We start from the raw sequence: 17,423 nt of genomic DNA, 5'->3' as shown, positions 1-17,423 counted from the left end.
GCAGTGAGACAGCAGCAAGGGTGCTCCCAGCACAGGTGGGGCAGTGTCACTCCCCAGCTCTGAACAGGGCAGGCAGGGCAAGGATGGTGAGAGGGGCACGTCCCCTGACAGGGCTGATTGTTGGACACCAGCATGGTGACAGGGTAAACTATAGGATTCGCCTAGAAAGTCCAGCCAGTGAGGGCAGCAAGGCACAGGGCAGTATGCAGGCACATCACTGAGACAGCTCCAGCAAAAAACAGGACCTAAGAGCACATCTGAGGCAGAGCTACCTGCAGCAAAGTTCCCAAGGGGAGAACCGCAAATGCAATAAAACAGATGCTACTTTCAATGACAGTGGACAATGCTTTAAATGAGCAGGTGCTTGCATTTCTAATGGCATTAACAGTAATTTGCTCCTCTCTGCCTTGATTATCCAGTTTTCAGTATTTGAAAGGTATAGAACTGAAAGATATAGCATGGAGTGGGTTTATGGCAAAGAATTTCACAGATAGAGAAAGCCAAAGAAGAGCACCTGGAAATCTCCACGTAGAAAAAGGGTAACCTGAGTCAGTGTTATTGACATGCATTTTCCACTGCTTTTAGTAAAACCACATTCACCTTGTGTTTCCTAATAATAAAAATCCAGTCAACACCCCAGTATCCTGCAGTTTATCAACTACACAAATTTTTACAAGTTATAATTACCAAGCACTGAGGTAAGACCAAGCTGAACAGCCCCTGCCCCTGAGGCTTCAAAAAGGTGTGTGGAACAAGGCTGATATTGACTGAAGACCCTCAGAGCACTACAGTGTTAAACAGCTGCAAGATGCTTGCACAATCTTATCCACAGTAACCAGAAAGAGTATGGAAAGTAGAGACACTCTCCAGGACCACAGACATTATCCCAGGGATGCAGTGAAGTCTCTCAAACTTGTATTTCCCAGGATTTCCTGGCAATACTCGTAAGGCTCTCAACCCGCTTGAACAAACATGTCCTTGCTCCTCAGGTCTAGGGAAAGTTACCCTGACAGAGAACAAGATTGGGAGCTACCACCTAAGGCTAAGGACAGAAACAGAGGAGCACTAGCAGGAGCACTAACAGGAGCACTAGCTAACAAAACCCCATAGAGACAGAGAACTACTCAGTGTTGAAAAAATATCAGCCTTTTCTGCTGGACTAAGTGCAAGGTCAGTGCATTGATTGAATGTTCTCCACTTCCACCTTTCTCCCAGCAGGAAGTATTGGGGTGGAATCTGTGACCTTAGGACTTGTATAACAACTGATTAGACAGCACTAACCCTTAGCTGAAGAAGCATGGCCTTTGGCCAAAACTGTCAGACCAACACTACCAGTCTTAGAGAAGTGGGATTTTTTAATGTCTATGGTTATACTAATTGTATGACCAGAGCAGATGAGAGTTGTAGCAACAAGATACAAACAATATGCAGGACCCAGTGCATCTGCTTGGTGTAGTCTGTCCAGACAAGATAGGTAGTGCAATTCCTCTTTAGCCACACGAGGCAAAGCCTGCAGGATCATAGAAATATAGAGGTGATTCTGGTTGAATACACCATGGTTGAGTTCACATGCCCCAATAATTGTACTTGGGGGGGAGTATGTCTCCATCAGGACCACAAGCAAGTCCTCAATGTATGATGTGGTAAGTTAATGAACAGATGGGAGCTACATCATATCAATTTGTCTCTAATGACTGCAGGAAATGTGAAAGACAAGGAAGGATAGGCAGGCAGTCACAAGTGTATGCTGATGAGACTTACACTACTCTTGAAATTCTGTTGAGTTCAACATGAAACACCTCAGGTACATCTACAGGCAGACATCTGTCTGCTGTTTGAGCTGGTTGATGAAAAGCAGTCTATTATTCCTGGGTTTTAAGTGCGTGTATAGGTCCCAAGTCATAATCTCTATCCTGCACAAACTTTCCACTAACAAGACAAAATAAAAAAATTGTTTATACATTAAAAGGACTGTTGTTTTGTCCTCAGAAGGTCCTTTAGTGCTGGCAGAAAGACTATGACTGCGCAACAGCAGGAGGGACTCTGCAAGGATATTGTCCTTCAAACACCAGTGAACCTCCTCCAGCAAGGACACTGTGAATGCTGAGATCAGAGACTATGATACCATCTTGAGTTAGACCAGTTTTCCCTGGGCTGTGGTAACTGAGACAATCTATGCATTTAGGTTTCTACTTCAGCCTCGACATTTTTTATGTTTCAGTTACATGTAATGTTGGAATTTCCCCAAGTCGAGCTATTTTACCCCTTGTGCTGGTAGTCACAGTGAGCAGCTGCATGGTACTTGGTCGCTGGCTGGAGTTCAAATATGACAGTCCTTGAGAATAGTCTTTACTTTAAAGATTAAGTTGAAAGTAGAGTTGTAAGCAGTTTCTACAACACAATGATCAGATCTTGTTTTTACATGGTTCATGTGAAAGATTAATAACCAGTTTTATTTGCTCTCACAAAAGATGGTAACAAATGTAGCATATACACAATTAGACAATGTAAAATACTCAGCTGAAAGGTTCTTTCAGTTGCAAAATGGTTATATAGCCTCACAAGCTTTTGTTTCAAGCACAGGCAAATAATTCCATGTTGCAGTTACATATTCTTATTTGGATTAATGAACAGCAAAAGACATACATGAGCTCTCTGCAGCCTTGCTTTGGTTATGATACTACAGAACTACTAAGCACCTGCTATTCACACCTGGTGCTATAGATACTTGGCACTTCTGAAAACTCAAACAGTAATGGGGGGCTGATCACTACATATAACAGAGGAGATTAGTTAAACATGCAATTTTGGAAACACTATCAGAGTCAGCAACAGATGGTTACAGAAATCTTAAGTTTCAAGTACTAAATAGCGTTTTTCTGTAGACATTAAATGATGAAAAAAGAAAACGCCATTTCAAAAACTTTTATAATTTGTTAGAAATAAACTCATACCTGGAAATACCAACTTCTCTTCTCTCTCTTGTTAATACATGCTCATTTCTTAAAGGAATGAGTTTATATCATAGCAGCAAAGAAGATTTTCAGAAGAAATCTTCTATTTTTCATGGTTTGCACATCTATATATTTTCATCCCTGCATAACAAAATCAATACTATTCACTACAGCTATGTTTCTTTTTTTTTTCTTTTTTTCTTTTTTTTCCTTTTTTTTTTTTTTTTTTTTTTAATACACCTGTAACTGGTACATAGTCCTTGGTTTGATAAAGACTGCTATATTCTGATTGCCAGGGTGGGAAAATTTTAAAGCAGAAGGGCTACTCAGGTAGGACATCTTAACACACTAAACTGTCCACTCAAGCTCCTACATCTTCCCCTGCTCCAGACACACTAAAATCTCTCAAGACCCTATACTTAGTATTTCTCTAAATAATTTCATTTGTTGTTCCACCTCATGCTAGCAAAACAACATGTGTTAACCGCTAGATTTTACTTAACTCTGTACAATGGTTCTTCACTCAGGGGCAATTATCACAAGTTTAAAATGTATTTTTACTATCTCTATGCAAGTAGAATGTCTCAATAACTTTTCTTAAATTTAGAGGATGCAATTCAGTAGGATCCATGGCCGTTTCCTGTTCTGCCTGTACAGACAAGGAATTGGAGGACTAGGATGCGGTAAGTGCCCCTTATTAAAACTCAAATGAGGCAAGAAATATTTCATCTGAATTCTGTGACAGAATAAGTCTTTTAAAGCTAATTTTCAGTAAAAGCACTTGAACAAATAATCAGCAAGTAAGGAGATACAAGGCCACTTTCACATGCACTGACTTTTTGCATGTTTCTTTTCTGTGCTGTAAGAGTTGAGGGTATTTGAGGTAGTTCAGCTCTCTCCTACTGTGAAAACTTGGGCACTTCTCTTTTTCTGAGACCTGAATGTTTCATCAAATATGCAGTTTTTGTTGTTATGTTGGTGAGGTGGCTGATGTCAGCAAAGAGAGCAGTAGGGGATTTGTTTGTGTGACAAAGGCACTCCTCTTATGGAAAACACTCCAGCTGTTTTCACTGGCATTATCCTTCTCTCTGCAAGCCTGTTAAAGGCACAGCTCAAACTGTGCCAGTTGTGAAAAGAGAAGAATAAAGCAGCACCCCTGCAATTTCAGGGAACTTTGCTGTTTACATAAAGTGTTTGGCACCTGCAAGCACAGCCAGTGGTGATCTGTAGCCCGTGATCTTGGGCTATCACACGCTCACGGACATGCTTTGCAAAGCACGGGAGCTCAAACTGTTCTTTGTTAATTTCCTAAGTGTCCTAAGTAGTACCCCTGCTACATTCAAGAGTGTGCTGTCCCGTCGTACGAAGACACAAAGGCTCTAACTAGTGTTTCAGCTTTCTCCTGGCTATGCAGAGCTGAGTAACCACTTACTGAGGGGAGGTGTTAGCTGTAAGGGCTGAAGGACACCAGGCTAGGTGACAGCAATGGAGAGAAAGAGGGACTTTCAGGCTTAGAGCCTCTACCACAAACGGGCAGCAGCTGGTGGCCAAAGTGCAAACAGGTGACTTGGACAAAAGCACAAAAGAGAAAAGGCAGGAGGCTAGGGCTTTCTGTGCCTTCTCCCCTCTGAGAATGAGCTGATACCCCTGCCTCTGCCTACAGGAAACAGCTCTGGCACCCATGTAATGGTCACAAATACAGAGAGAGCTGGGTGGAAACACCTTTGTGAGAGAGTGAAAAACCTCATACACCTGAAGATGTGGCAAGCATTCTGAAATAACCCACTGTGACTAACCAGCCAAAGGAACTAAGGGATCCTTTACTTCATGTTCTGAATGTGTCTTGTCACTGTGCACTTTTCCATCAAACCATTAAGTCAAGACTGGCTAGCAGCTCAGGCAGCCAGTTCACTCTCAGACAGGTCCTCCATGTGCCTTTGCTACCATCCTCACCCACACAGTGAAGCCAGGGTTCTGTTCCTGCTACAGTTTGTGACCTCTAAAAATCTTAGCTTGCCCTGGCTGTTAGCTCAGTGAGAAAGGGGGAATAATAAATATGTATTCCCATAATTCCTAGTTATCCAGGCTGAATCCCTGTCCTACGGTAGCCTCTTACCAGTTGCAGTTGTAGCTGTTTGATAATGCTGTCTTTTGTGCTGTGAAGAGTTAACAGGGGCAGTTGCTTCTAACTTGCGTTCCTAACTTCATCAGGTCATTACCATACACCCTCCTCAGCCTGGGAGGAGTTTATTTTTCTGGGAAGTTGTCATTAGCAAGGAACATACACCACTCTGACACCAAGCCAGGCACCACTCTTCAGCATCACTTGAAAGCTTCAATGTACCCCACGGGAAGAGAGGGCAGGCCTGCCTTCCCCCAGTAGTCAACGGCACGCACTCTGTAAAAGCCGGAGACTGAGCTTCCTGCAAATGAAAAGGTTAGAAATGGTCACTGGGAAACGCTGGCACCTGTGGGACTGGGAGGATGTGAAGCAGGCACTACTCCTGTAAAATGTAGGTTCGTGGAACAGGCTGGGGAAATCAGTTCTGCATCCTATGTGTCTGTGTCTGTCTGATTAAAAATGATAACAAATTCCTTGTGGCCAAGTACTGACTTTTTTATCTTGTTTCACTAAGGAAGTCCTCTCTACTTACTAGGATTAGCAAGTACAGCTACAGGACTGCTATCCCAGCAGCTCCTTTGGAAGAAGGCTGTGACATCTGCAACACACAATTACTGATTTCCTTTTTTTCCAACTTACTTTTCTGCCTGAAATTTGCCTTTGGAACAGGTTATGTGGGGACAGTTTCAAAAAAGAAGAAGAACAAGAAACACACGGGCTGACTGAAAACCCTCTGCTCTACTCAGGAAGCAGCACCACTTACTTTAAAGGTATGTGAATTGATCTTCTGTTTTGCTGCTTTTTATCCTCAATCCAGTTCAAAGAATACAGCTTTCCCCAGCAGAATCTTTGAACACACAAGTAATATAAATTTGGGGGTATTTTATCTAATTAATTGATTTTTATATATGTTTTAGTGTTTTTATTTTAGGAAAAAAAGAATGCCAGAAATAATGGGTGAGGAGGAAGTTCCTAGCAATAAGGACTACTGAGACATGATATTTTTTCAAGTAGTCTTTTTTGTTGCTGTTTGTTTTGAAACAAACTATTAAAACTGGTATATAATATTATAGTATAATAATGAATAATAACTTCAGAGATTTGTCATAGCCAAGATTTAAAGTCTTTGCTTGCTAACATTGCACAAATACCTCTGAACTTTTATTATGCCATCACTGCTGATGTTAAGGCTTTCTCAGGGTAAGATAAGCCCTTGTTTCTGGTAAAACCATCTCTCAACTGCTTTTTAATAGTATCACTATAAGGCAAGGTTTGTCTGTGGTTCACTCAGCTCTTATCAGTGCTTATCATCAATATTTGTTGGATGGTCATGTTGCAGACTAGACAGCATTTGCTTAAAAAAGAAAAAAACAAAACAAACAAAAAACCAACAACCACCACCCTCCACCTGCAGATAAACAAAAAAATACCCAAATAAAACATCAGTATCTTCCTTTACTTGGATGTTTCATCTGAGTAAACTTCTATTGCAAGGTCTGGTCATGGTTTTTTGTGGGGTGCTTTGTTATAATTTTGCATATTTTTACATCAGCTACAAATTGTTACTTAACTTCTCAGGGACCTTGCCAGGCCTGCAGCTCAGTGACTGGCTTTTGTGATAAAGAATTACCCATGACATACCACTAATAATGTCCTCATGACTACTTGTTGATCTCTGTTTGTCCTTGAAAATAAGTCTCTTACTGAGAATACAATCCTAAAGGAGGGGATGCGCTCTTATCTGTGAGGGACTGTGTGTTACTTGCAAGTTACCTACCTTGAGTAGTTACTAAACAATGGTTCACAAACTCATGATGGCAATATCACATGACAGATTACCTAATGTGAGTATTCTTGCCATACCTGGACTGTAGACCCAGAGAGTGAATATTGTGTCTTTGGTATTAATCCGCTGGTACACTTTTCCATCTGATGAGAATTCCACTTCAAATGTCTTTATACACCTAGAAAAGAGAACCAGAGAGGTTTGTAATTACAACTGACAATACATGAACTCTCAAATACTATGAAAAATCAAGGCTATATCAACAAGTAGGACAAAAATAAGAAATGTTCAGTTGATTCATTCCTGCCAAATGTAGGATGGAATTAATTGGCACTATTAGGAAGAACCAGGGCTCCAACAGCCTCAGAAAAACACCTAGACTGACTTGCTGCTTTGGGTATACGCAGCATCACAAAATATCACGCATCTTTCACTCAGACACCGGTGTTATCAAGAATGAAGAATCTAGGGATACTGGCTTGAAAAGGACCTAAGTCCTTTTACCTTCCTGAGGTAATCTATTTGTAACTGGATCACCTTTCATAGTTCACATATAGAGGGTTTCCAGTTGAGTTGAGCTTGCTGAAGAAAGCAACTGGAGGTTTTCTCTTCCAGTTCATATCCCTTACAGAGATGTCTAAGATCCCACTTAGGCATCTGCTGATAATGTAACCTCTACCATGAATCTTCCTGTCTGCTATGCTGAATAGAATCCCCTCAGAAAAGCCACTGAATGCTGGTGACCAACAGGCAGATTTCTTTGATCAGGCCACAGATTAGGCAGGGTTGCTTTTCACAGTTTGTGCACACAGGTCCTACAGTTCACTTTTCAGACAAATGCACTGTATCATCTATCAAGGAGCAACAATTCATTAATTTTTGACCTTGTTTTACTCTGTAGAGCTTGTGGAAAGTTAGGGACTAGTATGTTGGTAACTCATTTGTATCAATTTTATTTTAAAGCCACTTACTTTGACTTAACACCGTCGTCATCCCACAGCACAATGACCTGCCCCTTTGTGAGAGGGATCAAATGAACACCAGTCACCTGTCCAAAGACACAAGCCCATGTAAAAAAACTGTACAAACTAATCAGCCAGGTCAAATTTCTGTGTTCATCCTTCCATACTAATTATTTGCTTTGATTTTTTTCCATTGAGATCAGGTGTAAAAACAAAATTCTTCGCTCTGTAGCTTTTTGCAGTCTATGTCTCCCACTCATCAACCCTGCAGAGGACCGTCAGAGGCTTTGGATACCACTATGAACATGGGTGAGACGGAATGAGCAGAAACAGATGTCTAATATGGAGGCCATGATTCCATTTTAGCTTTAGCTCTCAATTAACTTGTCAATCCTTGTAGCATACTATGTGATTTTTAAAGAGATACTGCACTTTTCAGTACTGTTTTACTAATTTCTCACCATGGGAATTTTCATTCATCTTAGTGATGGCTCCTATCACTTGCTATGTAGTACTTTATCTTGAATTACATCTTTGAGAGCCTTCTCATCAAAAGAGAGAAGAATTGTTTATTTACTAATTCTTACACTTTTAACAATAAATTAATTTGATGGTCTTCTTCTAAGATTTAAGGCAGGAAGCAGTTTCATTTTTGATGTGTCTAATGGTAGAATACAACACATACTTGATCAGGAGCTGATCTGGGTCTTGCACAGATGTGGATAAGAAAGACTGAGGGAACGGGAAAGTCTTGCTTCAGTGTCAGGATGCCAGCTTCAGGAAATGGAAATGGACCTGTTACCAGTGGGTCCTGCAGAGCCAAAGAGTAGTGTTGTAAAAAGTCTTTCATTACAGCACCTAAAGACCAACTGTTAAACCAGTGTAAAGTGCTTGTGTATTAACTTTAGGACTCTAAATTTCCAATAGAGTTGGTACTGCTAATGCTTACAGGCATCAAAGTCCTCCACACTCGGAGAACTTGTTTTCCAGCTCCTCAGGAAAAAGAGGGTTGGCCCAGCTCACAAGTTGGGTTGACCACAAATGCCCTTAGGCACATTCTGTCACTTCTGTAACCTCCCACGGACGCCTTTCAGGCTAGAGGTCTTTACAAACCATGGCCTCATCTCTTCCCAGTGTGCAGAACAAGCTACTGCTAGCTACAACAGCTACATGGCTGGTCTCTGGGGATGAGGCTGTACCAGACAGCCAAGAGCATGTACAATCTTGCTGCTGCCCTTTTTAAGGAAGAGCTGATGTCTCCTACAATGTCCCACAGGCCTTAGCAATAGTTGTGGTGACTGGGAAGAGAAGACACAGTACTCTGTACTGAAGTCAGAAAGTGAGTACTGTCTGTGGGCCCTGAAGGGGATGAAGATGACCTCTGTTTTTAACCTCGGAGTCTGAATGCATTGGGGAAACTATGGGAGGGGGAGCTGAAGCGACAGGCTGCTCTCATATGCTCACATACAGTAAGTAATCTCTGCATGGCTTTCATCCACAGGGAGGAGAGGACTTCTCAGAGAAGACTGACTCCTTAATTATCTCTATGGTGCATTCAGCACTAGTGAGGATGAGGGAAAATTGTCAATCTCCATGTGAGCCCCTCAGTTTTCTGAACTTGCACTGGGCAGTTTTCACCTCAGGGAGGTGTTTGTTTTCTACTATTAATGGGGTTCATTTCAACCTTCTAATGCAGCAATTTGGCCATTCTGTCACAGGGCCATATGACTTACCTGAGCAGATGGAACAGAAAGAGCTTCAAAGCCCACTGAACATTCAGAGAGAAGGCAGAACTTCCCCAGGAGCAACTGTGCCTCCTTATTTTATGGGTAGGCCCAGAGTGAAGAGGTTGTATAACACAAACACCAAGGCATAAGCTGTGTGTGAGCTACACTTTTCTGCAGGACTGCAAGTGAATTTTTGTGTGTATATAAAAAGTGAATGACTGTGGGCTAAGGAAATTTTTGTTAGAGGCCTGATTTGTTGTATTTTTCACAAGCACTTTACTCGTACAACACTTCAAGCAAACACATAATCATACCTCAGCATCCCTTATTTGCTGGAACTGCTCTGGAGAAGGAAAGTCAGGGCTTCCTAGGTTCTTCCACTTCAGATAGGGATTGGTTTCGTTGTTATCCATGTAATATGTCACATACACCATCTCTGTAGGAGATGAGACAAACAAAAGAAGTAAACTCTTTACTTGGATTTAAAGATTAACAAGAATAAATTTAGCAGGTGTGTAAGTCTACCTTTTCAAAACTGATTTCAGCACTTTGGAGCCTAACTTCCACTGGAAAGTCCCACAGCTAGGACTCTCATGAGGCTGTACAATTTACATTTGCCAAGTTTATCTTTCAAACTATTACTTCCACAAGCAGAACCAAAATTCTCTTTTTGCATGCATTTGTTGGGTAACTCAATCAGCTGTGCAATTGTGTGTTCGTGTTGGCTGTCTTGGAGGCATCTCATAAAGGGAATTGTTACTTGGCAATATCCAGCCAAGTACACTGAGATCGGTAGTTTTCCAGAAAGGTAGCACTTGGCAGTTGCTATTAAAGGTGGGATCAAAGTGTAGGCATTAGGAACCTTTCAAAGAAGGACACCATTATATCTCAGAAAATCTAGGAGTGCACAAAAGATGACAGAGGAAGCTAGAAAATTAAATTCACTCTTCCAATGAAAGGCAGTTCAGTAGAAGTTTTCCAGCTGATATTCCCTGTTAAAGATCACTCAATATGAGCTGTCTACATAGTATTTGTTTACCTCTGTGTTTGGGGAAGTGGGTGGCATTCACTGTGACCGTGCTGATGTTAGATGAAGTCCTGTTATCCTCACTTGAATACATCAGTACTGTAGCTTGCCAGCTATCTGAGGGCTGTGTCTCACTTGGGGTGTGCACAGATGCCAGCACTCCAACTGTGCTATTTTGAGTGCTTTCATCTCCACTGATCTTCACTTCAGCAAAAATCTGCTTTTCTCCTTTAAAAAACATGACAACTGTTAGCATCACTGTTAGTCAGTCCTGTGTCAGAAGCTGCAGGGTCAAAGCATGCAAATAGACTGAGCATAAGTGAGCTATGTTCTGCCTGATTTTACCAGTTACAGTCTTCAGTCAGATTTATTTCACAACAGTAGAGTGTTGTGAAATACATATTACAGCAGTTCTTATGCTTAGCATTTTAGCTAACAACATGCAAACAGGTGACAGTGAATGAAGTTCTCCCTGTAACATGCTGCATGAATCTTCCAGCTACAGGGATTTCTTAAAGACAGTTGCAGCCTGATGGTGTGTACCCCTTGCATCACAAGAGGGAAGTACCAGTCAACAAAAAGTGAGTGGTTGGCACACAGAGGATATAAACAAAGCAGTAAGTTAAATCAAACAGATAACAGACTCTCAGAAATATTTTCTGAGCTATCAATCTGTCTGAGGAAATGAAGTTTCATTTTCTTAACACAGCTAGTAAACAGTGAGGGAAGCTCTTGCTTTTATGAATAGCAAGACGGCTGGAACTATCTTTCTTAGGCTGGAGACTTCTAGGTGGGAGGGGTTATTGACATGCTCTTTACTATACCTAGCAGTGCCAGCAAGCCCATGGCAGTCAGCACTGGTTTCCGCACCATCTGGACATGAGGCGGCTTTGTGTTGTTCATCTGAAAACGTGCTGTCAGAGTCCGCTGGGTGAAGTAATGAGGGTAGTAGCTCAAGAAGGCATTGTCATTACTCAGCAACGAGTAGTTGATGGTGTTGTTGGCTTTGGAAATGAGCAGGTTTTGGTGCTGGATGATTACCTGCAAAGTCATAGAGAAAACGAACCTTCACCTTGGAGAAAAACTAATAAACATGCAGTAATCCTTGTATTTTTTTAAAAAATCTTTACAGAATTCTGTAAAGAACTGTCCCTCTGCCTTTTAGAAAAGACTGAAGAAAATAACTGTTTATCATAAGTCTTGGAAAACCTGCACTTTAGGTACTATATTAATCACTGTAAAATATGAAGCACCTGCATAGTTTTACAAGTAGTAAGTCTCTGAAATAATTAATAATAGAACTCTTCACAGATAATGAACACATCTCCTTGTCTATTGCACTACAAATTATGCCACTCTGTCTTGAATACTTAATTAGCAATCAGGATTTACCATCTGAATTAAATCTAAATAGTTCTCCAAATCTGGAGTTACTTTGTACCCACTACATCAGTGTCTGTGAGCTGGTCCTGGATTCTGTTTCTCAATTAGCCATTTTTCCCACTTGGTGCTAACTTGGAATTAATTCTCCTGGTATTTCACTGGTTGCTGTGCTGCTCTCCCAAAAAACATCCAAGTTCCCAAGTTCTCAGCATATTAGATTGTGCCTGAATATAAGAATTAAGCAGAACTTAAGAATTAAATCAGAAGGCTGGCAACTGGACAGTCTCACAATTGTGTCTCTGAAGAAACACGGTGCTTCCATCTTCTATACAACCAAGTGTTAATTTTCCACTGGATGTGTCTTTCTTTCGCCCTTCATTTCACCACATCATTATAAACACTGCTACTTTGTCCTGCAAACTGTCTGCGATGCAGTCACTGACTTGTTGCCTTAGCAAAGACAGCTTGTATATGCAGTCTCAGGGAACTGGGAGCCTTTGTCTCCTCAGGAGCAGCTGATAAGATGCATCTTTTTTCTGGGTGACATACATACTCTCGCATTTGGCAATTATTCCTTTGCACAGAAGCACTTGGACTCTATGTGCTGTTTAAGGTAGAGGCTCACAAAGCACTGGGTCTGCAGTAGAAATTATTGCTTTGCAGGGGAAGGGCTGAGCTTGCTCTGGGGCCAAGGTGCAATTACTGCAGAGCTGGGAATGTTGACCACTCTCTTCTTCTGCTTTTCTGGCCAACATCAGTAATTATTAGCAGTAATTAATAAGATCATGTGTACAGCCAGTATCCCAAACCAAAGAATGGACTATGCTAAGAGCTCAAGGCACTTCTTTATTATACCTGATGTCTCTGGATGAGATAAAATTCTGAAGGAGCTGGGAAATAATTCTTACATATAGAGGTGACAGCCAGCAGTACAGACACCACAGCAGCAGTATTACATGGAGAGGCATGTGTGGGAGTGATCTTATCAGATGGATCTAACTGGGAGACTGTATACATTCTCAGTTCTCTAGCACTTCTCTGTGAAGTTCTCAGTTTGGTTCTGGGTTGGACTTTTTTTTTTTTTTAAGAAAGATGAAGAAAACTAAAGTTAAATTAAATTTACAAATTAAATCAAGCTACTAAAACTAGACTACTCAGGGAAACCCCCACTGTACCAATAGGGAGATTTCTTTTTTTAGGATCTATTAGTCTGAGTAACTGCTTAAAAATTAATTGTTAAGCCTACTTTTTCAACTGCAAAAACACATCAGGGGACACTACTGTGCCAAAACTACCAATGAACTGTTACCTTTACAACCATCGCTGCGTACGTCACATCAGCTCGCCAGAGCTGTGGAATGGACCATCCAACCATTGGATCTGCTTCATCATTATATATTGCAACAGAAGAAAAACCTGGAAACAGCTTCTGAATTTGTTGAACTGCTTCTACTTCTTGTTGCAAGATGTAGAGAGAATTCCCACCTCCCTGCAACAATATTTCATATGTACTTAGTGGTAATGAGAAAAAGGTGGTAAACATACAGACATAACCTAAAGTCATAAACATAAAACATAATTCTTGGTCACCAAGCTGCTGTGGACCAACAAAACTAGTATTTTTCCTTCATCTACTACAGCACTTGCTACTTGCATGAGCTCCTCCTAGAATATAAAATGGAAAAGAAGTAGAGGAATTGTTTCCCTTTGGGAATTGGGCAAAGACAAATTTGCTTTGAGTTAAAGTCTTGTAACTGAACATCTTCAAAATTTTGCAAGAATAGGTAGCTGTGCTTCCAGCTATAGGCTGGACACTCATCATTGTCATCAACTTTGTAAATCAGAATAAAACATAACTTTGATTGAACTGATTGAAAAAAATGGCTTTAAACTGAAATCTTGGACTAACCTTCTTATGGAGAGAGATGTAATCCAGCCTTACACCAGTCTCCCCTGTGAAGAAGTTGGTCCCATTGTAGCAATGACACAGAAGACTCCAGCACATGGGTGACTTCGGTAAGGGATGGAAGGAATCCCCAGGCCCTCCAAATTTTAGTAAAGGACTGGCTGCTCTTAATCCTTCTGAACAAGCATCATAATAGTTGAGAAACCCTGAAGTCCAAGCAGATGAATATATCAAAGATGATAACTCAAAACAGAAACTGGATCTAAAACTACAAGGAGATGTTATAACCTTGTTATTTTATTTATTTGCAAGGCTTCACAAATTGGGACTACCATTTCCTATGCACTGACAACACAAGAAGACATCAAAACTTCACCTGCCTCCGCAACGTTCTTCTAAAGGTCTTGTAGGAGCATGTTCCCAAAGCATGCAGCTTCAGTGAGGAGTTTTCCTCTTATTCCACCCTTCTCCCCCTTAGTGCTACTAACTGTACTTTATATACAACTAATGAACTGCTTCTTCTTAATGTAACTCCTGTTTTGTTTTTTCTGTGTCACAACCCTTGATACCAAGTAGGGAATAAAGTGTGACCAGTAATATGACCTTAGCAAAACAGATTTGATGTATCTGTCACATTCCTTATCACTGCTGTCTACCTTACTTCTTTGTCAGTATACCTTACATCTCACTGTCACCCCTCTGCTCACCCCATACACCTGTCTCACTTCACCACACTCAGAAATGCTCCAAAACATGCTCACCTTTTACTGTCATAGACACATTGTCAAAGTCATGGTGGTCTGGTTCATTCCAGGTCTCAAAATTCCATTTAGCAACATGCTCCAATCCATACCTATCTGTAGGAGAGGCCTCATTTATCAGTGAGCTGCATATCCAGACAATACTATCAATAAGTGACTTACAAAGACAATACTTTTAGTTCAGGCTGCAGGTGAGGCTCAGGACCCAGAACTATCAGTAGATCATTTCCCTCATTATTTTTAATAATGAGGTAAATGTAATTTGTGAGTTTCAAAATAATCTCTCATTTTTGATTAAATGCAGCAATATTTGAAAAAGATGCAAGGTGAGAGGGAGACTTACAGCTTTGTGATTAGGGCACCCACCTACCCTTAATTCAGGTTGATCCTTCTGCCTTGTTAGAAATATTTGAAGCTGGCATATGAGAAGTGTTTAGGTTATCATGCTCCAGTGAAAGCTGGTATTTTAGAATCACAACAATATAACAAGGTTAAAGATCAGTCCTTTGAGGCAGGCCAAATGTGCTACCCAGAACACTCTATTCATTCCGGATGTTGGCCAAGGATCAGTAAAAAGAGAGACTATTATTCCATGGTCTCCATGGTCTGTTTTGGCATGTTTGTTTTCCGGTTTTGTGTTGAAATCCTGGGTCTTGAAATTGATCACAACACACAGAACTTTCTGCAGTAGCTAGAAAGGACTACAACAAAACAAATAACAACGCTTTTCTTTCTTTAACTTACCTATGTATCTCCTTGCCAGAACAGTAATTAAGTTTCTCCACTGTACCACATGTTCTTTATCTTCAAAATCTAAAAAATATCCTGATGGATTTCCCATCAATTCAAATCCTAAAAGAGACATAAGAAATAGGTCTCCTTTTTTTGTGAATGCTATCTCATTTTTATTAATGAAGGGTTATCACATCATCTGAAACAAACTTGTTAATGAAGAAGCATCATTAAATAGTTTCTCTTTTGTTTCCACATATTCCCACCAGAAATATTTCAGATTTGAGGTTGTTTACTTGTAACTTGTCAGTGACTATAGTAGTCAAAGCTATTAGCTGTCAACATAAATGCAGGGCTCAGAGGAAACTTAAAACAGTGGATGTTTGCATAGATTTATGGGAAGTTATACCTGGAGTATCTGCTTCTCTGGCCCTTTTAGGTATATGTCAATGGGTACAATATTCTCTTCATGAGATCTCATTTACAAGTACAACCATCTGAAACTGCCTTCAAAGGCAATGTAAAACCAATTTTGTTGTTTTAATGCTATAATATCATTTTGCTCACACTGGGACATGATGTAAAGGCAAATAGGTAAACAATGAAATCTTTTATCAAAACCAGCTTTGGAAAAGCTTTCTAAGAATATTCTAATGCTTGTACAATGTGGATGAACAGATATACCAAGCTGTGCAGGCAGGGAACTGCCCTTACCTGGAATCAGCTTATTTTCCCACAGCCGGTCCATAAGTTTATCCAAGGCAGTAAAATCGTAGTTAAGTTTGCCATTCACCACTCTGAAGAAAAAAGGCAATAAAAAACACAAGTGTAAATATTATAGCAAAGATAGGACTTAGATAAGTAGATAATGAGTCAGATGGCTTTCTTCTCAAAATCTGCGTAAGACTGGGGTTCTTGGAATTGTACACAAACTTCCTTCCTCTAAAGTGATCATAGGTGTTCACCAAAAGCATGTCTCTTGACTTATCCATGCCCTTTACCTATTTCAGCAGCAATAGAAACAATATAATATACGGGTCTGCTTGCTGAATTATGTTTTTTCAAAGAATATTAGATTTTTAACTCTCTGCTGAAGCAAATTTTACATCAGTTTCCATTGGATTACCCACTGCTAGGCCAGCTCTTTTCACACAGCCCCATATGCAGTCTGTCTTAAGGTACTATTAATATGCAGTATATAATATAGATCACTTAGTAGCACTCCTTATGGATTGAGGTCCAGACGAAAAATAACTTTGCATCTTTCAAAGAATGCTGAATTTATGCACAAGATGTCTGTAATTTTTACCTCATTGTAAGAATTTGCTTAATATTTCTCCTGTACTCCCAGGATCTTGGGCTGCAAATCTTTAATCCAGCTTTGAATAAATGCATTCAAAGACTCAGCACCCTATGATGCATTCCTTTGTATCAAGGAATCTTGCACGAACACAGGTACCAAAATGTGGACATGCACATGGACGGGAACACCGGACCAGGGGATGAAAAATGGCATTTGCAATTTATATGTGATAAACTAGAAGATTTGCTTTAAATTCCTGAAGGGCTTTTCTTGCCTGGCATCCAGTAGAAACAAATACAAGGTACTATGCAGGTCAATTTTCCACAATTTCTGAACTTATGGCCTGATTTAACTGAAATCTGAAAGGGATGGAGAATTTTTGCCAGTATGAAGTGCCAAATAAGAATTAACAATGAACTTCTGTTGAGAACATTCTGTTAGTGTGACTTACTGCTGTCTGGCCTAAGAAACAGCCTTGGCCTGGTGGCCAAATTCTGGCCTCAGTATAACCTGAGCAAAAGGCTTTTTAGTGAAGCCTTGGCAACCCCTCTCAAAGCTGATTTCTCCAACCATGCCAAGGCACTACAACTAATTTCTCTGGTACAGTGCAGCCTAACCACCTCTTTCCTGCTCTTTCCTAGGCACTTTGCCTTTGCTTGGGTGGAAAGCTATACAAGTGAACTATAGATGCAATGCTGCTGGTATGATGGAAGGGGGAGAGACAATCACATTTCTTGCAAGTGATCAGTGCTAGCATAGC

At 40.5% G+C, this 17,423-nt stretch overlaps 2 protein-coding genes across 7 annotated transcripts in view; one reads left to right on the top strand and one right to left on the bottom strand.

The window, feature by feature from the left end:
• Positions 1-2,426: 2,426 nt before the first annotated feature.
• The window catches only part of IDUA (alpha-L-iduronidase), a 45,832-nt gene continuing 30,835 nt past the window's right edge, over positions 2,427-17,423 (bottom strand). Inside the window, exons 3-14 of one of the 2 annotated variants that reach the window (XM_063181163.1) lie at positions 16,075-16,157; positions 15,373-15,480; positions 14,629-14,724; positions 13,871-14,043; positions 13,271-13,450; positions 11,403-11,619; positions 10,591-10,806; positions 9,866-9,987; positions 8,510-8,635; positions 7,834-7,910; positions 6,940-7,040; positions 2,427-5,377 (exon numbers count right to left, since the gene is read on the bottom strand). In XM_063181163.1, coding sequence (XP_063037233.1) covers positions 5,277-5,377; positions 6,940-7,040; positions 7,834-7,910; positions 8,510-8,635; positions 9,866-9,987; positions 10,591-10,806; positions 11,403-11,619; positions 13,271-13,450; positions 13,871-14,043; positions 14,629-14,724; positions 15,373-15,480; positions 16,075-16,157 — 1,600 coding nt within the window. In that variant the 3' untranslated portion in view covers positions 2,427-5,276. Of the gene's footprint in view, positions 5,378-6,939; positions 7,041-7,833; positions 7,911-8,509; positions 8,636-9,865; positions 9,988-10,590; positions 10,807-11,402; positions 11,620-13,270; positions 13,451-13,870; positions 14,074-14,628; positions 14,725-15,372; positions 15,481-16,074; positions 16,158-17,423 lie in introns of both variants that reach the window. The other variant, XM_063181162.1, reaches the window with a different exon arrangement.
• Positions 5,740-17,423, top strand: part of SLC26A1 (solute carrier family 26 member 1) — a 36,830-nt gene continuing 25,146 nt past the window's right edge. For 3 of the 5 annotated variants that reach the window (XM_063181160.1, XM_063181157.1, XM_063181159.1), the window contains exon 1: positions 5,746-5,846. The gene's annotated coding sequence lies outside the window, so the exon portion shown is untranslated. Of the gene's footprint in view, positions 5,847-17,423 lie in introns of all 5 variants that reach the window. The other 2 variants (XM_063181161.1, XM_063181158.1) reach the window with 1 other exon arrangement.

The sequence above is a fragment of the Melospiza melodia genome, chromosome Z (genome assembly GCF_035770615.1).
Source record: "Melospiza melodia melodia isolate bMelMel2 chromosome Z, bMelMel2.pri, whole genome shotgun sequence".
Classification (NCBI taxonomy): Eukaryota; Metazoa; Chordata; class Aves; order Passeriformes; family Passerellidae; genus Melospiza; species Melospiza melodia.
The sequence above is the reverse complement of the archived record's forward strand: the minus strand, read 5'-3'. Positions and strand labels throughout refer to the sequence as shown.